Genomic DNA, 22368 nt, shown 5'->3' on the forward strand with positions numbered 1-22368 from the left:
TTTTTTATTTTTTATTATTATTATTATTATTATTTACTATATTTTTATTGATGTTTTTTCAAGCATACAACATTTAGAAAGACGGGGTGGGGAAGCATACAATAGAACAGGGGTATACATTCTGTTTTGGGGCAAGTATAGGTTCACATAAGGTCATTTGTTTACATTACGGAATTCTTCCATATCATATATTTCTTTAACAATTTCTATCCATTCTCCAAGTAAGGGGATATATGGCTTATACCAATGCCTTGTAATAAGTTATTAATCTTTTCATCACATAGTTGGACAACATGTATTTAAATATTATATATTCTATAGACTTTTGTTAGACACATGCAGAATGAACAGGACTTTTATTTTGGTCTGGTGATATGACATCATAAATCTGCGCCGCGCTCCTGCAACTGTTATGATCAGACTGAAAAAAGGTTTGTGGTTTTACACATTTAACGTGTTTAAATCTAATATATCTTTGTAATTATAATATGCTTCATGTAACATTAGTGCGGTATTGTTGTGAGAAAAGCGTATCCACACAGAAAAGTGCTTCTCATTTCGCGCCCTATAGTGAATCCGTTTGTTGTAAATAGAGTCAGACTGAACACGACTTCAGGCGCTATAGTGGTGATGGAGAAACGAAGCTTTTCGAAACTCCGAGTCATTTGAATCTAAAGCTTTGCAAAATGACTCACTGATTCGAAGCGCTTGAATCACCGCAATATTTCATGACAATAAATGTAATCTACAAATCATTAAATACCAATTGTAAATCATAAATGAATATGAAGAGTCTGTATATAATTTGTTATTTTATTAACTTGGTGCTCGTTTTGAGTTTTTTGTTTTGTTTTTGGCTAATGCTATTTAAGGCCATTACCCAGCAAACACATTTACGTTGTGGCACGTTGTATTTCTGCTATGGCAACGTCGCTGTCTACGTGCTCGCGACAATGTTGGGCTGGATCAACGCTGTTGCGCGACATTCAGCAACTGAGAGTCGACGTATGACGATTTTTTTTATTTATTTTTTTATGCTAGATAGGCCTATAGATATCCCCAATTTAGCATTTTATGTTTTTAGGTTAATTTTTAATTAGTCAGATGTTAGATAATTATATACTTTTTAAATATTGTTTATCCTTATTATTATATGGGACTATCAGTAAATTAGCCTAATTATAATCAACACCTGCAAGTGTACACTTTGAAGAGTAAAAATGACAGAAGGTTACGTTAATTCAACATTATTAAAACTGCATATGGTAATCAAAGTGCTCTTCCAAAAGTCATACATTTATGAAAAAAGAAAAAAACTAAATAAACGAACATACAAATTTATTTTTAAGCATAATAAATAAAACATAAAAAGCAAATATCAGAACATTTAACAGTGCAAGCGAGGCTACATTAGTCAAATGAAGTGGTAGGTTGTGTTTGAATAATTACGTATCTTATTTAGCCGTGGTAGGCTAAATTAAAGCAATACTCACGTATCCTTGCTCGATGAAGAACGAGTCGACACAATGAGCCCAACGGGCGGCTGAAAATAAGCAATGGCCCTGAACGGTGGTTTAATGTCAACATTGTGACAACGCTGTAACAACCTTCACCACACAACGTAGTTATAGCAACCTTTTGGCCATGTTGATAAACGTTGTTAGAAGGTTGGGTACGTTCGTTGTGCCAACGTTCTGTGTTTGCTGGGTAACTATTGACTTCTGAACTAGGGATCTGATTGAGACGCACACATCTACTTTTCTTTCTGTTAATTATTCTAATCTTAAACATGACAAATTGTCCAAACACACAGGAAAACTCCTGGAGAAGCATCTGAGATCCACGTGACACTATAATAAAGATGGCGTTTATTAAACAGGAGAGTGAAGATATAAAGATTGAAGAAGTGTTCAGCGTGAAACATGAAGAGACTGAGGAACAAACAGGTTAGTTTCACTCGGCTCTTAATACAATGTCGGCCTCTTCGGATATTTATGAAGAATGTCATATGAGTGTCCTAGTTAAAGCTGCAGTAGGTAACTTTTGTAAAAATGTATTTTTTATATATGTCCTGACAAGTAGAATATGAGACAGATAATCTGTGAAAACATCGAGCTCCTCTGGCTCCTCCCAGAAATACACCGCTCCCGGTCAGAAACAGCCAATCAGAGCCAGGAGGAGTGTCTTAGCAGTGTCAATCAAGCTTGTGTACGCGCTGATCACACCCCTCTCTTGCACAGCGCGTGCCGTCGTTCAAAATCAAGATGGCCGGTGTGCCGCAGCTGTGCTAATGGCGGACAAACCACCAAAACTGCCAATTTCTCGAGTGGCACCTGCTCACACAAGAAAGACGGGTAAACGGAAAAAGACCCATGACGATAAACAAGCGAAAAAGAAAGAATTAGACAGAGCCCGAAATAAAACGAGGGTAAACATCGGAGCGGCTTATCAGAGGTGGAGGGAGCGACGTGTCCTGAAGGGGTTTAAAACCGATGCAGAGTTAGCCACTTTTCTGCTTGACATGTAAGTATCCCTGCTTGATTTGTTTCATTTTATAAGAACTACACAACTAAGATCATTTCAAAACAGGCCTGGCAAATTATGTATGGCATGGTTTCTTGTAGATGTTAGGGTGGTGCTTTGCATATAACATACGTAATGGTTTGAGGACCAAGTTTGTAGTCAAAGTATGGGCAGGCCGTAGTCAATGTAAAGCATAGTGTTGATGTTTCTTCCCTACCAGTGAATAGCAGCGTTTCCACTGTCGGGCCAGGGCCGGGCCGTGCTAGTGCGTGCCAGGGCCAGTCGCGTTTCCACTGTCACTTCCAGGGCTTGATCGGGGCTTACTCGGGGCCAACGGCCAGGATTTCTGGCCCGTCGAATATCTTGGGCCAAAGCGGGCCAGCTCGGGCTAGAGGAGTGGTTACCAACAGAGGAGGAGTTTACCAGCGCCGGATGATTCTGTCAGCATTAAAGACTTTTAAAATAATTTAACTTGCGTTCATGTTTGAATGCCTTCTGTTTGTGATGCAAAAGACTATGCGCGCTAACATTACCATAGTAAACATAGTAAACGCTTGAAGATACGCATATAAAAAAACAGTGAACGCTTGAAGAAATCAGACCAATCATAAAGGCTATCACAGTCATGTTTTTATTTTATCTGTCAGTAGCCTACGTCTCGTCTCTTTAAACCGGACTATCATAAAATAAAGCAACTTTTTTTTTCGGGAGCTTCCTCTGTTTCTCTGACTGAAAATATCTGTATGGGAGTCGAGAGAGTGCTAAAGCTCCTCAGGTCGTATTTTTGGTGGCATATATTTGTAGAAATTATCATTCTTTCTAAATGTGATGTAAATATGTCCTGTAACTACCAGATAAACAGACGTGACTGAAGAAGTCAGTGTGTCCTCTTTCTTTTGTGAAATAGACCTAACGGTAATTTATTTCTGAGTGACTAATGTGCAGTTTTGACATAAATTAATTCATTATGATCAATGTATCACGTTTTATTGTAAACCTGAGGTAAAACATCGATGCTTGGGTTTTAAATATTCAAGTAAACAACAAAAATGCCAGCAAACGGCCGCTTTTATCATGTTTGTTTTCAACGCTGTTTCCAGTGATTTCTGATTAGTTTTCTGATAAAACTTCCATTTGTTGGTGAAAGGATGGGTTAGTGTGACGTTGTTCCAGAGAGGCGTGTTACGGGCGTGTGTTAGTGAAGCGCTGTGGAGCTTCTGGCCCGACAGTGGAAACGCAGGCCCGGTGCTATTAGCCCGGCACGGCCCGTTTAAAGCCCTGGCTCGCACTGGCCCGACAGTGGACACGCGGCTAATGTGCCATAACTGTTTATCCATCTCCCTACTGCAGCTTTATAGGGCCCTATAAAATCCGTTTTATTTTTTCCCAAATTCCGTTTTATTTTTTCCCAAATTCCGTTTTTTCCGTTTTAATTTTTGCAAATTCCGTTTTTTCCGTTTTAATTTTTGGGAATTCAGTTTTTTTTTTACCCTTTACTGTTATTTTAGTCGTAAAAAGAGTGTTTTTAATGTTAATGATTAAAATGTACACAAATAAAATAAGAATGACCCTAAATTTATTGAGGTAACAAACAAAATTCTCATTTTAAGAGATGTTAAATGTGGTGTGGTTTGTTTACATTAGTGAATGTATTAGGCTAACTAACATGAACCACGAGCAATACATTTGTTACTGTATTTATTAATCTTTGTTAATCTTAGTTAACCCTAACCCTGCATTTTTATTATGTTACTTCACACAGTGCATTAAGATAACTAATGTTAATACAACTTTTCATTTAAATAATGTAGGCTACTAATGGTGAAATTAACATTAATAAAGATTAAATGCTGTAGAAGTGCAGTTTATTAATAGTTAATGTTAACTGATCTAGTTAACTAGAGTTTAATAAATGTAACCTTATTGTAAAGTGTTACCGATTTTGTTATACACCGAACCGATTCAGTGTTGGACAGATCAGTTGTTTTAACCATTCATTAAAGTGAATCGGTTCAAAGGAGTCATTAGTTCGCGAATCGGACGTATCATTAGCAGACTTGTACGCGTTGTGTGATTATCCCAGCAGTTTTAGGACATCGCACAAGATTTGTCAACACAGAAAACATTTCATCATTGGATAGGTTTTGTTTCGTTTATTGAAAGTGATTTTTATGTCAGCTGAATGGGCGGAACGCTTTTCAGAGAAGAAGGCAAGGTAAAAAAAATTTTTTTTGCACAATTCACACCCAGCTAAACTTCGTTCTTCCGATCTTTTACCATTGTGTCAATTCTCAATTGATTTAGATTAATAAGCGCGAGGGAGTGAGAAAGAGCAAGACAGTTTGAAGACGCGCGCGCGACCGGGCCTCTCTCTCTCTGATCGTTCTTTCAGTAATATGCGATTTTCCTCAGACATACGTTTTTCTCCCACACAAAAACAGAATTTTATTCCAAATATCTAAAATTCCGCAAAATTCCGCGTTGACACTAGATTCCGCGTTAATTTGCCAATTCCGCGATTCCGTCCGCGATTCCGTGATCGCGGAAATTATAGGGCCCTAGCTTTAAAGCGGTTTTATTAGACATGGAGCGGGTCTTCTCATGTGGACAGACATGTTTGTTGAGATCACATGACCAGACAAGTGGAAATAAAGGGCACTATTTTAACGACATGGTCTAAAGCGCAGGGTGCAAGTGCACTCAGGGTGTGTCCAAATCCACTTTTGCTAGTTTAACGATGGGCGCACCCGGCGTGTGGTCTAAAAGGGCTGTCCCTATTCTCTTAAAGAGTATTTGCTGTGTCTTGGGCATAACGTGCAAAAGAGTGTCATTTCCCATTCCCTTTAAAAGCCAGTTGCGCTCGCGCCATGGCGGATTCGCTGTTTACATGGCGGAATTTGCAAACGGAAAAACTGAACACGCCTCTAGAGAGCATGTTTGTGGGCTGCTGCACGTCCTTGTGTGTGTAATAAGCAGAGTGTGTGTGTAATAAGCAGAGTGTATGTGTGTTGTGGACCCGCCTACAGGCGCACATTACTAATAGTCGGGGAGCCAAAGTCTCAAAAATGGGTTGAACCTGACATGGTCTGTTATACTTTTTGTTTGTGTTTTTTCTGTTTACTTTGACCCTAAGAACCAATAATTGGAGGGTCTGCTCTGCCGGAAATATCGCGAAAAAAAATTGTGGCCATTTTAGTATATGCACCCTTTATTTTTTATCAGAAAAATGTGAAAAATTATTTTTTCCCTCAAATCCTCAGTGGGTTTGGTAGGCTGTCAATAAATGCACTCCAGATACAAAGAACACATTTGCTGACAACATCCACTGAAAAAATAACTCTTAAAACACATTTCTACATGATTTTGCATCAATTTAATGCAAAAAATTAGGCGTTTTCTCACTTTTTTCCAATATTTTCATCTTTACTTCATTGGCAATCAACTATTCCCCCAAGTTATGACATCAGTCAATATGTCATTCTTTTCACCAAACAGTATACTCACTCCACAGAAAAAATCATAAAAATCCAACCAAAATCAATGGATCTGTGATGATTTCACTAATAATTGATCAGCAGGCTCAGAACTACAATAGAATTGTAGGCTACTCTCAAAATTCCGAAAGACATGTAGTCCATGAGCCAGGGGGGTTGATCGGTATCATCGGGGGAAAAAATGCTATCATTGTTATTTGGCAAGGTATACACCCCTAGTATTAGAAAAATCACGATAGCAGTGCAGCGGTGGTAGGAAATCACTTTTTTCAGCTCATGAAGTTACTAACCCCCTAAGATAAATTCCGTTTTTAAAATCTGGTGTATATCTGGTTTAGGCTCATGCTAGGGATATTGTCAATATTCTATAATATGGTGCTTGGTATCGCTGGAAAGGGGACCTTTTAGGCTTTCATTTAAGCCCAGTACTGAATCTGTCTGACAAACACAGAGGTCACATGACTCCTTTAAACCAGAAATAACACACATTTTTTCACAATTTCCGCCTAAACTAAAAATCCGCCTAAAATCGCTGTGCCATGAAAGAACACCACGGACACAAAAGTCAACAACTTCAATACTCAAGGCACTCTGATGACTCAGAAAATGTATAATATACCCATACTATTTATTTGTGAGAGCCTTAAATGCAGCCAGCACAAGTCTTCAAAATAGAATAGAGCCAATAGAATGGACAAATAGAATACCCTAGTCCAGGGCCAAATGTTGTAATAAAAACACTTGTAATTGGTGTAACAAAATGAGAAAACTCTTAATTTTGCTTAAAGGAGAACTCCGGTCAATTTTAACATTGAGCTAATTTTTTTAAAAACGGAATTTATCTTAGGGGGTTAGTAACTTCATGAGCTGAAAAAAGTGATTTCCTACCACCCCTGCACTGCTATAGTGATTTTTCTAATACTAGGGGTGTATACCTTGCCAAATAACAATGATAGCATTTTTTCCCCCGATGATACCGATCAACCCCCCTGGCTCATGGACTACATGTCTTTCGGAATTTTGAGAGTAGCCTACAATTCTATTGTAGTTCTGAGCCTGCTGATCAACTATTAGTGAAATCATCACAGATCCATTGATTTTGGTTGGATTTTTATGATTTTTTCTGTGGAATGAGTATACTGTTTGGTGAAAAGAATGACATATTGACTGATGTCATAACTTGGGGGAATAGTTGATTGCCAATGAAGTAAAGATGAAAATATTGGAAAAAAGTGAGAAAACGCCTAATTTTTTGCATTAAATTGATGCAAAATCATGTAGAAATGTGTTTTAAGAGTTATTTTTTCAGTGGATGTTGTCAGCAAATGTGTTCTTTGTATCTGGAGTGCATTTATTGACAGCCTACCAAACCCACTGAGGATTTGAGGGAAAAAATCATTTTTCACATTTTTCTGATATAAAATAAAGGGTGCATATACTAAAATGGCCACAATTTTTTTTCGCGATATTTCCGGCAGAGCAGACCCTCCAATTATTGGTTCTTAGGGTCAAAGTTAACAGAAAAAACACAAATAAAAAGTATAACAGACCATGTCAGGTTCAACCCATTTTATTGAGCTTTTGAGACTTTGGCTCCCCGACTATAACGTGCTTTTTAAATAACAAAAAATATTGCGCCATTGACTTTAGACCAGGGTTCAGTTGGTCAATGGTGCAGTCTATTTCAGTTCCTCAAAATAGCAACGCGCCAACAATGCGCCTGAACACACTCGTTCTCAGACCAGCAGTCGATGGGTGAACAGATGGCCACAAATGCATTCGCAATTTAAACAACGTGGCGCAGGACGTGAAAATGATAACTGCGTCGGGCTGAAACTAGCAAGAAACACTTACGTCGCGCTTGGCGTTGCATTGCTCCGAGTGTAAGATAGGGCTCAAAGAGTTTCCGCATGAACTTTAGAGGACCTGTACACTTGCACTATATGGACTAAATAGATCATTTATATGGATTATAAATCTCTGTTGATTGGAAGAAAGGAAATCATATACATCTGGGATGGTATGGGTGAGTAAATGATGAGAGAACATTAATTTTGAATGAAATATTCCTTTAACTATCACCACAGCCCCATCAAGTACCTTTCACTAAACCAAAGATTGAAACCAAAAACAGTAATATTATTGATAATGTTAACATTTTATGAAAGGTGGCCCTTACAATAAAAAACTTAAATCAATCAAGTTTGTTGGTGAAAAAAGATTTATATTGCAACATCATGAGTATAGTTGCAATTATTATTTTGATGCATTGACATAATATTATCCATAGCATTTTAATTCCTAAACAAGTCAGTCATTTCATTTGACATGAGATCACTGCAGTTAGCAAATGACAACAAGCCCACAATCCAAATGTTTCTTCATTATTTCTCATTCTTTAGGCAGTTTCACTTGTAATCCCAAGAAATGACCCACAGGCTCAACCCAGCTTTTGACTTTCCCGATTCCGGTGATTAATTTGAGACGGATCCTCTTCCAGGAAATTCCAAGTTTTGGATTTTTTGCGTTCCGCCATTTAATTTGAAACGATCCAAGATCAACAAGTGCATTACATGGTGACATTATAGATTCACGAGACCAAAGATCGCCCGTTAGATATACACAAGACGAATTATTTCTCATGTTTAACCACTACAGAGACGTCAGAGTCGGCGGCAAACGGCAGAAGGACTAGCCGAGGAAAGGCTGTTCCAGGCGGGGTACATGTGCGCCCAGCGCCCGGTGATCGCCTGGATCTCACAACCTGGATCAGATTTTCATAAATCTTTATAAATAAACCACAGATTTGAGCTTTAAACAACTACATTCTCGCCTGAAAAACTCTTAAATCTACATTTCGTGACACAATAACAGTAGTATTGTATTTCAACTGTATATTAAAAAATGGGGCTTCTTATGTTGTCATTCCCCTTGTAGCACGCGCAAGTGACGATACTCTGTCAACCAATCAGCGTCCTGCAGTGAGTCTAGCTCCGCCCTTTAGTACCGGTACGGTTCAGCATTTTGGTACCATTCACAACTTTTGACAGTAGAAATGGAAATAATTGCGTACCGTACCGCTTAGTGGAAACAAGCCATTACTGCACAGTGTGTACCTTATGTGCACTGATACAGTGGCCGGACCATTCATTCTCTCCAACGTTACATAACCAATCAAACTTCATCCTTACGTTCTTAACTTTAAAGCAGATTTTAGATTGGTTAATATTAGCTGTCAATCACTCCCACTCTTTTTCACTGCTCCATTGTTACATGACAGGGAATTTTAAAAGGCTGAATAAGAGAGAAGATTTCTTTGGTAAGCCGTCACCTAAAGTCACAAATAATCCTGGAGTTGGTGATGTGGTTGATGTGGATCCACCAGCTGAAAAGTAATCATACAGCTTTCAGAGAGAGTGGCTAAAAGATTTCGAGTGGCTCCGCTATGCTGATGGTTCAATGCATTGCGTTCACTGTAAAGCCTGTGCGACAGAGTTTGCAGGTAACACAGTATTCGCAACTGAATCAATACATTTTAACGTGAGAGTTTGGTTAAACACGATGATATAGAGCCAGAAGACCAAATATCAAGTCCTGGCCACAGGATGTGTAAAGCCCCAGTGATTATTGGTGTTTTTAAATAAAAGAAATCTGTTAATATATCATTTGTAGTTGAGGTGCTCCTTTATTTTTGCTGGTGTTTCTAACTTTTTGAAGTTGGGAGCACCAGTGGTACCAAGCAAAGAAGTTAATTTCAAGCCCTGTTGAAATCACTCATTTATTGTTTTGCGAGCAGTGAGTAGTGGAAAGTTTGGAAAAAGTGTATCTGATATTAGGGATGCATGATATATTGGCAACTATATCAGTATTAGCTGATAAATGTTCATTTTTAATATTATCGTTATCGATCCGATAAGAAAATTAGGTCGATATATATATATAATCCGATAAATAATGAATTATTTCCTTCTGCTGAGACATTTCAGATGTGCCCTGTACACCATGATGTTGTTGACTTGCATGAAATATGATTAGAATCACTTCGAAAAGAAAAGTACAGTAAAGTGCAACATGTGCAGCACAAATCTGTCATATAGGCTTCATAACATCATAATGAAAACACGACTGTTAGAGGATGTTGTGAATTCTTTGTTTGCCCGTGTTTTAGCTCACTTTTACGAGAAGAGCGCATCCACAACAGGAGTTACACATTCTGACCAGCACGTAACTTAGTTCAAATTCACTTGTGCATTCACTTGTGCAATTTTGTGCAGATTTAAGTTGTAATATTATGTTTATGTGGTATAAATATCTGAATCATCTCATAGGATTCGTTTAATGAGTTTATTAACCTGTTAATAAAGCGCTTCAGTTTCCCGGTGTTCATTTCGCTCTTCAGCTTCAGCGCAACTCAATCAGGAATGATTGTTTTTTTGTTGTGGTTTTTTTACAAAAAACATTGATGCATTATTAATAATAATTAGCACTTTTTTGTATTATTTTCCTAAACAATATGGTTTAATTAAAATCATTTCATTATTGTCTGTGCGGAGGCTATAATGCAAACAAATAATTGGACCACACATATAAATGATAAAAATGCATTTGTCATGGATGAATAAGATGTAATTATTACCAAGCGTGGTACTGTGATAGGTTGCCACCTGTGCAATAAGTCCATTCGTGAAATTTCCTCATTACTAAATATTCCATGGTCAACTGTTAATGGTATTATAACAAAGTGGAAGCAATTGGGAACAACAGCAACTCAGCCACAAAGGCAATGCAAAGTGTCGGATGCATGGTGAACTTTTATTTGTTTATATGTGTGTGACATTTAAAGTCTCTGTAAAGGCAATTCTAAAAAAAAAAAATCTAAACACATTATTAATGTTAGAAATGTATTGCTAAAACATATTACAAAGACTGAACTGTGAAGTACTGAATTGTGGATTTAGACCGTTTAGCAGTTTTTCACCATTGCTGTGTTCCGGATTTTTTGGGCGGGGCTAAAACGGTGGCTCTGACGCACTGGAGCCGCTGAGCTCCTGGCCCCGCCCCTACTGTCGATGACGCACTGGAGCCGCTGAGCTCCTGGCCCCGCCCCTACTGTCGATGACGCACTGGAGCCGCTGAGCTCCTGGCCCCGCCCCTACTGTCGATGACGCACTGGAGCCGCTGAGCTCCTGGCCCCGCCCCTACTGTGTCGATGACGCACTGGAGCCGCTGAGCTCCTGGCCCCTCCCCTATCAGTTCACCGCTCAATCGCGAGTTACTTTGTACTATTTATTACAGCCTACAGTTTGCTAGCTAGCTATGCCTTCGTCACGGAAATGCGTATTACCTGGATGCGATCACTTACAAAACAGATCAGTGTTCCGAACAACGATCATATCAACAAGAGGTGGATTAATTTTGTGAAGAGCCACCTTGATGGAGAGAGCTGAGGATCACCACCAACACCCGCCTCTGTAGTGATAATTTTACACAGGATAGTTTTAGAAACTTTCATCGGAGACAACTGGAATTCACTGATAATCCGCTGTTACTGGGGCCGAGCTGACAATCTCCCGCCTCGGCCTTCATCCTCCCGTCGCGCCGACAACTGGTGCCATCATTGGCAGTGCTTGCCCGCGAGTCAACTTTCCCGCGAGTGGGCGTGGTTTCAGCGCAGCCAGCGGACACGCCCCCAGCGTTTGAGAGCAAAGACGACTGCTCATTTTTGGCTGGGTGGCTAATAACATTTTTCTGTGGTGTGACAAACTCAGAACACACACTTAATTTTGACTTTACAGGGACTTTAAGTTATGGTTCTAATAGTTGATAATGGTTATGTAATATAATATATTTTTATATAATGTTTTTGCCCGTTATGTTTACTTTATTGGGCAATAAAGACAGATTTGTGTGAACAAAGAAAGTGTTTCTGAACATCAATGACATTCAAAACAGTGATAACTGAAACAGATATACAAAACACCATGCAGTGTGTATAAAATATTGATTGCAAACAGACCTAAGTAATACACAGATAAGACCATCTGCATTCATATCCACCACCACCACCAAAGTGAACATAAGAGAACTATAAAATGTATACATGCTAGGGATGTCAATTTCCACAAATTCGCATGATCGATCGTCGTTTAAATTAACGATCAATTAATCAATTAATCGTTAACTACAATAGGCTGCAAGACGCGTCTGCTGTGTCATATAGTCAACGGCATGACAGAATGTGCAATGGCATTCAAAAAACACAAGCATCCTCACCCAGAGGAAAGGTTTGATGTAAATAAACGGCTAGATTATAATGTGTATCGATGATTGACCATTTCATATAATTATTTATTAATCAAATATTGCGACTAATATTACGCCATCGCAGATGCGCTCTGTCAACCCGTGGATGCATGCGTCAATGTCAGCAAATTGTTTTTGTTAATGTAAGTGTGTTGTTTTCTTCCCAAATGTGCTTAGGACATTTCCTTAATATTGTGTATATTGGGGAAATTCTGGAGAATGTGAAAAAGGCCACGTTTACTTGTATATGCCCATTAGGCCTACGTGCTAAGAAGACCTACGGCATTTAGAGTTTTTGGCCCACAGCGGTCTTGAGGTTGAGATAAACGTAGCCTACTTCACAAAATGTAAACTCAGCGCCATTTTTAGCTCTTCTTTTTTCTTTTCATAACGATCTTCTAACCGGCTGGTTATTGTGGCTCTTGATGGTATATTGTACTCAGGCTGAATGAAGTTGATTAACTTTCGAAATCCACCACCTTCAACGACGCTTACGGGCAACAAGTCATTTGAAATAATTTCACAGATTCGTTCGGTAATTGCTTCTGCCCTTTGAGCTCCAACTTTTTTCCCGGCTAAAACAGAAGTAATTGTAGGCTGTGTCGATTGTTCAAATCCTCCTGTCCCGGAGACCGCTGGATGCACTTTCTTCAAGTGATATATCATGGTACTAGTTGTCGTATTATATTTTAAAACACAATCACAATGTTTGCAGTTAACATTATCACCATTTGAAATAAAATGATCCCAAACAAAACTCTTGTGTGCTCGCATCATTTTCCCCCTTTCATCTGCTGTACGCGCGTCTCAAACTATGCACGTTAATAATGACCATGCTTAATCGATCATCGAAAAGGATTATCGACAATTAATCGATCGTCGATTAATCGTTGACATCCCTAATACATGCATATGACACTGCTGTCATGCTCATGGGGCTTGCACATTGCCTGAAACTAGGGCAGCCAATCTGTTTCTTGTATCATTCCCAGAGGTTTCATTGTATGCCATGGGTTCACGGGGAGGTTGGGGGTCATGCCTATCCCTTAAAATTGAAATTCCCTTTCAATTATGCTGCGCCCTCTTGACTGATTGTAATTAAATTGCTGCTGTACTTTTCCATGCACTGGCTCCTTGAATGGGGTGATGAGGCAAATCGGAGTTTCCAAACAGGGATAGCAATCATCACCCAGAAGTAGGGCTGAACGATATTCTGTTTTAACATCGACATCGCGATGTGCGAATGAGCAATAGTCACATCGCCGGAACATGCGATGTGAAGGGTAACGTTAGTACCATAGTGTAAGAGAACGGTAGTACCAGGGTCGCACACAGTAAACACGAGTTTGTTGTATGGCTTTTTGCTGGGGTGACATACGCGTTCCGCGTGCCTGCACAGTGCCGCGCTCACCGCTCACAGCCAACATTCACTGGCAATCCTATAGCTAAAAATGCGCGACGAAGAGGATCCGCCGCAAAAAAAGTCAAAATCAGCTATTTAGGACAACTACTAGCCTATTTCGTCTACAAAAAGGAGGATGTTGACCAAAAAGAGGTAGGCTACTTTGCTGAAGTATTATAAAGTTGTGGATGGTTGTCTTTTTAAAAAAAAGTCGTTTATTTTTCGTGTTCGCATTTATGAGGAAAAAACAATGTTACGTGACATTACGGACGCGACCGTTATGAAAGCCACACTAAAAGAAAGCTTTAAAACTTTAACAGAGACCTCAAACAGAAATCACAAAGCCTTTCTTTAAAACGAATTTCGTTTTGTATTAATTGTATCTTAATTTTAATCAGTATTTCATTATACAATTTCCTGGATTTAGCCTAATAAATAAAAATTAATTATAGCAGCCAGCGCCTGAACTGGAGATTAAGCTATCATCCATGAACCGAAACTAAGCATAAAAGGTAGCTCGCCTCACACACCTAAAAATAATAATAATAATAGTAAAAAAAATAGAAATATAACTATTATGTACAGAAATCTCTACTTTTAAACAGAACCATTAAAAAAAAAATCTGTATGAAAAGTGCATTTCTCCCGAACACTGCTGCGAAGATCGCGAGTCAGTATTGTCAACAGAAAACACTTGTTTATTAATAAACAATTAAAATGTCTCATTGTAATATTTTACATATTATTAATCATTACTTTTGCTGGTTCTAGGTGCCGTTTACATGAACGCGTCACTGAATCAGCACAGAAAACAATTTTTCGGGTCCAAGAACGTTAGGTCCTGTGTAGAACGTTCACCGAATTCTGAGAGAAATATGTTTCTGGAATAAAATATTAAGTGGCCTTTTGTTACTTGTAATGAAGCTTGCTTATAGTGAAATTATTAATAACATGGAATGGTAATTATTGACTTTAGCCTGGATTGATGGCTCGCAATATCGCGATATATATCGTTGCCAAAAAAAATATCGCAATGTAATTTTTTTCCCATATCGTGCAGCCCTACCCAGAAGGATGTAGCCTGTTGGTGGATACCGTCTTGCGGTATAAAAACTGCTCTTTTTCATTACTTGTGTGTCATGGACAGACCCCGGGAACCCCACATAAATGTCCAGAAACCTGCCACCCGAGTCACATATTGCCTGCATGTTGACTGAGTAAAAGCCTTTATAATTCAAATAGTCTAATCTGTGACGCTGTGTTGGTTTTATCCGTATGTGGCTCCCATCGATTGCTCCAAACACATTGTGGAATGCAGGGGTTCCTGAAATGCTGACGAATCCCTGACCAACTGCAGGCAGGTCCACTGTTTGAGGGAAGCAGATTGCTCTCCTCAGATTGTCCCATATGTTCTGGGCCACTCTGTGGATGATGCGGTGAACTGTAGCCTTTGGTACATTAAAGACACGGGACACCACCCGATAAGAGAGTTCATGTGCCAGCCAATAGGTGTATATGAGTACTTCAAGCTCATTACCCCAGCCATGGTCCTGCTCCCTTTGCTAAAGCCTCTGTAAGCTGTGGATCGCTGTTCTGCTGAGGCGAGGATCCTGCCTCAACTCAGTCTCAACATCGAACCACATGCGCAGTATAGGCATGTTGGGGTTTATGGCACAGTATCTTGTTGGAGCACCAGTCTGGAAAAGAAAACAACTTCACACCATTAATGGGCTGAGTTGGAAAAAAATATCACGTCACACACAAACCTTTGTTCAAAAGAACCACATTTATCTGAAATAGAAAGCTTTTGTAACATTATACACTACGCTTCAAAAGTTTGGGGTCAGTAAGAATTTTTTGGGGGGGAAGAAATTAAGAAAAGTAATAGCCTACTTTTATTCAGCAAGTACGCATTAAATTGATCAAAAGTGACAGTATAGACATTTATAATGTACAAAAGCTTCCTATCTCAGAAAACTCTGAAACTTTCTATTCATCAAAGAAAAAAAAAAGGTTTTCTACATTGATAATAATCAGAAATGTTTATTGATCAGCAAATCAGCATATAATTCCTTCAGGTAGGTTGCATGTTTATTAAACACTAAATATTAAATTTAAATAATTTATAATTTATAAATAACCAGCTTTTCAAAATAACAGTTGCAATGTGCAATTTTAACAAACTATACAAATATTTAAGAATAATTTTACCAGGAATTAAATTTAAAAATATTTGTGCTAAAAAATGCAAAACAATATAACAGCTGAAACAACAACAACTGAATTTTAACAAACACTATAGAGGGTTTTCACTAAACGTCATCAATCGGAAGTCGGCCATTTTGGAGGCACTGAACGTAAACAATGCCACTGAACTGAACGGACTCGCAAATCTGGCTGATTATTGCTGCTGAAAATGGTCGAGTTTTGGACTGTACTAATCGGTCGCACCGGGAAAAAAACATTTCGAGTTCTTTAGACTGTCAGAAGTTAAAGAGAAGAGTGCAAAAACCTGACGAAAGAAGGCGTTTGTGGTTGAGAGAGGCACAGCATCAGCCACATGTGTAAATGAAGCGTTGACTAAAATGTTGACGTAAAGTAGTTCACTATGACTACATTCACACTGTCAGTCCAAATCCGATTATCTTTGTATCTGATTGGAATATGATCTAAAATGATGTCCACACTGTGTATCGCAACTGTTCAGATCCGATGTATGTGTCCACGCAGCTCTTTGACAATATGGCAATGATGTTGCGTTGATGGAGGGGTTTGCATTTGCAATAGAAATGTTGTCTTATTTAAATTTTACACCATGGAGATGTGTATCCGCCGTGCTGGACTACTGCGTCTGGAGCTGCAGAACTGTAGGAGGCTGGTATGCATAACTCTTTTTCCGCGCCGGTTTCAAAAATAATAATTTTCTGCTCGTCCGGCACTTTGCAACAACACAGCCTTGTTTCGGCAGCGACTTTCAGCATGTTCCCTATAACAACGTATGACGTTTACATTTTACGTGGCGTGAGAAAGTCACATAAACCACGCGAAATCCGATCAGAGCGTTCAGACTGAAGCTGATGTCCTGATATGTGATTTGAAACGGATTTCATGTGCTTTGTTTGGACTGACAGTCTGGACGTAGCCTATGTCGGGATTAGAAATAGAAGGAAGAACTGCAGTAAGGACTAGAGAAGCTAGCTCGTTTGGATCTTTACCACATATTAACTTTAGTTTGGCACAATTTTGCGCTCTTTCCTGCTTACTAAGTCCTTCTCTATATGATTTTGCAGCTTCCATGTATTTTTTCCATGGTTTATTAGTGTAACAGTGTGCAATCTATGCTGTTGTTTACATCCGACTGTGAAAATACCGTGTCAGGAAGGCTACACAAATATTGATCTTGACATTGTTAGCCTCTTGTCTTTTTTACATGTCTTACACTGTACATTTAACTTAAAATATTTAATTTTGTACAAGAAACAGCCCTAATTAATGAATTATTAATAGCCTATTGTAGTGACTAGTGCACTGAAGCGGCAGTTTAAGATAGGCTAATCCCAGACTTCAGCGAACGTCAAATACCTTTTGTCTGGTTAATACTTTTAAAGACAATTTGCCTTGGCCATAATGTCAAAATAATCAAATGAAAGAATGAACGTGATTCTGATAACACATTTATTAAAACACAGAAGAACTCAGACCAAAACTCGGGATTTACATTTCACTTAATAATTAGCAGCACAATTAACTTTTTGTCATGCAAACCATAGCATAGGCTATAAGATAAATTATGTTATTGAAATATTGTAAAGTGGTTATATGAACTACACAAATCAGGGATGGGCAACTTCAGTCCTGGAGGGCCACTGTCCTACAGAGTTTAGCTCCAACCCTGAAAAAATCACCTGCCTGTAACTTTCTAGTAATCCTGAGGACCTTGATTAGCTTGTTCAGGTGTGTTTGATTAGGGTTGGAGCTAAACTCTGTAGGACATTGGCCCTCCAGGACCGAAGTTGCCCATCCCTGACACAAATGAACATTTAAAAAACAATATGCAACATCAAAATTGAATAGCTCCGTAACGGATTGCGAAAAGTGCTTAAAGTCTAATATCTTTCACCATAGACCATGTTTAAATTTCGATGTTTCTGGCCAGAAATACCAACATATTCACTTTATCTGGTTTTAATAAGCTGCGGATTGGAGTAACTACACTACCTGCTGTGCTGAAGACCCGCTCTGATGGAGTACTGGTAGCACATATGCACATATTTCCGTGCTGATCTTGCCATGAACGGAAACCTTTTTTCGTTCGTTTTCCACCAAGTCAGTGGGTCCTCTTCCCCATCAATGGCCATTTCCTGCAGGTACATGGTCATTTCTGACTCTTCCTTTTGCTCATCAGTGAGCGTGGCTGCTGTGGCTGCTTTTTTTTCTTAGGCACGGTGGCGCCGGCGCTGGCATCTGGTTCCTCTCCCTCTTCTCCAGCATGTGAGGGACCTGGTGTTGGCCTTGTCAGCGTCAGAGGAATGTCTCTCACAATCTCTTCCATCATTTCAGATTTTGTGCAATGAAGTTCAGGAGATTTCATATGGTCCCCTCGGTACCTGGGGTCAAGCAGTGTTGCTTTACGCATCATTGAAAATCAAAAAAATCTAAATCAATGTGACATGACAACTTACATGGTTTTTGATTGCCATGAAATTGACATCTTCCTTCTTGAACAATTTGGAAAGTTGTGCCAGGGAGGGTAGGATGTCTGCCTGCAGGTAAACGGCTGCAACGAATCTGTAAGTTGCACAGTATGTGAACAACCCTCGTGCCACTGGGTCCTTCTTTATATCTGCCTCCTCAGCAAGTGTAGCAAGCACTGCAGGCAGGATTTCTTTGAAGATTTGAAATGGCCTTCTCTTGTGATAGCCACCTAGTGTCCTTAACCTCCTGCGGTGGGGTAGGGCAATTAATTCAAATCCATATATCTTTAAGGAATTTGGTGTAGCCTACAATGTTTTCACTTACTGTGATTTTCAGGTCCGCTACTTGGAGAACACTGGCAGCTGCTTTTAGAGCACTAGTGCGGTTTGCACTATTCTGAAAATAAAGGTGCAGGTCCTGAAGGTGCTTTCTGAAAGTTTTCATGTATGGCACTTGCTCTGCTGCATCTTTACATGCCAGGGCCAGGCGATGAGCAGCACAGTGCACCAACACTGTTCTTGGCCAGGTGTCGGTCAACAATTTTGCTGTGCCATTCTGTTTTCCTAAAATAAAAATAAAATAAAAAAGTTGTAGATTAAGGCAACCTATTCATTAGTTTCGACATTAACTTAACTGTCCTTTTCCTTCATTCATTCACTTTACCGGTCATCACTGCTGCTCCATCTGTGCCAAAGATGCGGTCCTGAGGAATTTCTTTTTTTATTATGACCTGCTTCACAGCTTCTGCAATAGTTCTGGCCGTGCCGTCTGGAATGGATACAAGATCCAGGAATTGACAGAACAGCTGTCCTCTCTTGTCTGTATACCTGAAATATTTACGAAAAAATGTCTAATCCTGGTTTTGTTACACTTACAGAATGTCATCATGACCCACTTAAAAATTAATAAGAAGGTGAACCGTTACTGTACCTGACATGTACACTCACCTAAAGGATTATTAGGAACACCTGTTCAATTTCTCATTAATTCAATTATCTAATCAACCAATCACATGGCAGTTGCTTCAATGCATTTAGGGGTGTGGTCCTGGTCAAGACAATCTCCTGAACTCCAAATTGAATGTCATAATGGGAAAGAAAGGTGATTTAAGCAATTTTGAGCGTGGCATGGTTGTTGGTGCCAGACGGGCCGGTCTGAGTATTTCACAATCTGCTCAGTTACTGGGATTTTCACGCACAACCATTTCTAGGGTTTACAAAGAATGGTGTGAAAAGGGAAAAACATCCAGTATGCGGCAGTCCTGTGGGCGAAAATGCCTTGTTGATGCTAGAGGTCAGAGGAGAATGGGCCGACTGATTCAAGCTGATAGAAGAGCAACTTTGACTGAAATAACCACTCGTTACAACCGAGGTATGCAGCAAAGCATTTGTGAAGCCACAACACGCACAACCTTGAGGCGGATGGGCTACAACAGCAGAAGACCCCACCGGGTACCACTCATCTCCACTACAAATAGGAAAAAGAGGATACAATTTGCACGAGCTCACCAAAATTGGACAGTTGAAGACTGGAAAAATGTTGCCTGGTCTGATGAGTCTCGATTTCTGTTGAGACATTCAGATGGTAGAGTCAGAATTTGGCGTAAACAGAATGAGAACATGGATCCATCATGCCTTGTTACCACTGTGCAGGCTGGTGGTGGTGGTGTAATGGTGTGGGGGATGTTTTCTTGGCACACTTTAGGCCCCTTAGTGCCAATTGGGCATCGTTTAAATGCCACGGCCTACCTGAGCATTGTTTCTGACCATGTCCATTCCTTTATGACCACCATGTACCCATCCTCTGATGGCTACTTCCAGCAGGATAATGCACCATGTCACAAAGCTCAAATCATTTCAAATTGGTTTCTTGAACATGACAATGAGTTCACTGTACTAAAATGGCCCCCACAGTCACCAGATCTCAACCCAATAGAGCATCTTTGGGATGTGGGGGAACGGGAGCTTCGTGCCCTGGATGTGCATCCCACAAATCTCCATCAACTGCAAGATGCTATCCTATCAATATGGGCCAACATTTCTAAAGAATGCTTTCAGCACCTTGTTGAATCAATGCCACGAAGAATTAAGGCAGTTCTGAAGGCGAAAGGGGGTCAAACACAGTATTAGTATGGTGTTCCTAATAATCCTTTAGGTGAGTGTATATCTAATTGTTCTGTCACAGAGATGTCTGTGGACTCATCAATTTCCAAGCCAATAGCCTTTGATGTTCTAATGGCTTCTAAAATGGGCTCCTCAACCACTTCTCCCAGAATCTGTAGCATTTTGTCCACAATCCTGTGGGACCTGTAGTTGGTCCTTTGATCAATCTAGGAAAATATATTCTTAAATTATAGTTCATTTTATTACAAGTCCATGACAATTCTGGCAAAATATTGGCAGCCTAGGAGGTCTGCCAGATCAACATTTAAACATTTAATATAAAATAAATAATACTCTATTCACTGTGTTCTGTGTGGTACAGCCACCCTGCATATTTAGGGTCCATAGCCCACTCCAGGTTCCACCACTACCTCTGTGTTTAGAGGATTGCGGGGGATCTGGAGGTGAAGGTAGGCCTGCTTCGTTATACGAAGAAGCCCACAAATTTAAGCTGGGTATTTCGGTCCATTTTGCTGTGTACAATGCGGGAGTAAATCACGTGCAATCGTCAAACTTAAAGCTATAAGACAACCACTTTGCAAACGCAACTAGCGTTGATAAGAATACATTACGCAAAATAATTTCAGATACTTCAAGCGAACAGTTGATAGGTTGTTCTAGTATTTATAGAATTTAGATAATTTAGAATAATTATCTTACCTCGATGCGACAGGTTGATTTGCGGCAATCCAAATGCCAGATGAACGTTTTTTTTCTTTTTCCCTGGATAAATAATGTTGTAGAATGATGACATTCAACCACCAGATGCCGCTGTTTGGACGCATCATACGATTCGGAGGCTTATCACATATTTCAAGATTGAAAGTGAGAAAACAGGACAGAGTAACTAGGCGGATATCGCTCACAATTTTTTTTGACGACGTAGTTAAGGCGGCAGGTGTGTGTTGCTTAGGCGGCCGCCTTAGTTCCAAAGTGCTGCGGGAAACCTAGTTGGTTAGTTCGGTTTACGTTAAATACAACATAACGTTGTTTGCAACCAATCCATACATACCATAAGCTGATCCACCAGCGTTCGTGGGCGTCTTATTCCTCTTCTTCTCTCTTGATTTCTGCAACTTGTTGCAGACAATCGCAAAAATATCTCTAAAACCCACACAATCGACATACACACAATTGCAGGCGGCATCTTGGAAGTTTGTGATCAACACTTGTCGCCTTTGGTGATGTAGCAGCCAGCTAGTGACGATGTATGATGACGTAACCGTAACCAAGTGTTGTCTCATTTCATAGGGGTATGTTTTCACCCCTAGCGCTTACCACTCGGTTTCGAGGGACAAGGGCTAGGGGTAAGACGAAGGGGAAGGGTTAAGACATAGAATTGGGATTGGGCTTAAGACTAGGCGATTTCCTAGGCAGATATTGACTTGGGACTATATTGGGGTGAGGCACAGGCGAAGCATTGCAGAGATGTAACTGTAGCTGTAACTTCTCAAACTCAACACAATCCAAAAGCGAAGATGCTCAGTGCAGGTCACGCCGGTATGTTGACGGAAGTTGGGGGATTTCAGGTGTTGTGTGATATCTCTGCGCCCAAGTAGCAGTGCTTCGCCTGTGCTTATAGTCCCAAGTCAATATCTGCCTTTTTTATATATAGTATAGTAACATGTATTTTATGGTGTCCTTGAAAACTAAAAATTGGTGCTGGAAAAATTGCTTGAAAGTCCTGAAAGATTGCAGACAACAACTCTTTCAGTAGACTTATTTCAGTAGGCTTTGATGCCTTGAGTTGGTTTTTATGTTTGCTGTTTTGTGCCATTAAACTCGTGTT

The 22368-nt window shown here is 39.7% G+C and overlaps 2 protein-coding genes across 3 annotated transcripts in view; both read left to right on the forward strand.

Annotated features, from left to right (window-relative positions):
- The window catches only part of LOC307164966 (uncharacterized protein), a 215302-nt gene that overhangs the window by 74844 nt on the left and 118090 nt on the right, over positions 1-22368 (forward strand). The gene's annotated exons all lie outside the window — the stretch shown is intronic.
- LOC307164995 (uncharacterized protein) overlaps positions 1-22368 on the forward strand; it is a 98530-nt gene that overhangs the window by 74821 nt on the left and 1341 nt on the right. The window contains exons 1-3 of one of the 2 annotated variants that reach the window (XM_079882245.1): positions 370-431; positions 1814-1946; positions 2241-2523. In XM_079882245.1, coding sequence (XP_079738371.1) covers positions 1862-1946; positions 2241-2523 — 368 coding nt within the window. In that variant the 5' untranslated portion in view covers positions 370-431; positions 1814-1861. Of the gene's footprint in view, positions 1-369; positions 432-1813; positions 1947-2240; positions 2524-22368 lie in introns of those variants that run through there. The other variant, XM_079882246.1, reaches the window with a different exon arrangement.

This window comes from Squalius cephalus (assembly GCF_949319135.1).
Source record: "Squalius cephalus genome assembly, chromosome: 9".
Lineage (NCBI taxonomy): Eukaryota > Metazoa > Chordata > Actinopteri > Cypriniformes > Leuciscidae > Squalius > Squalius cephalus.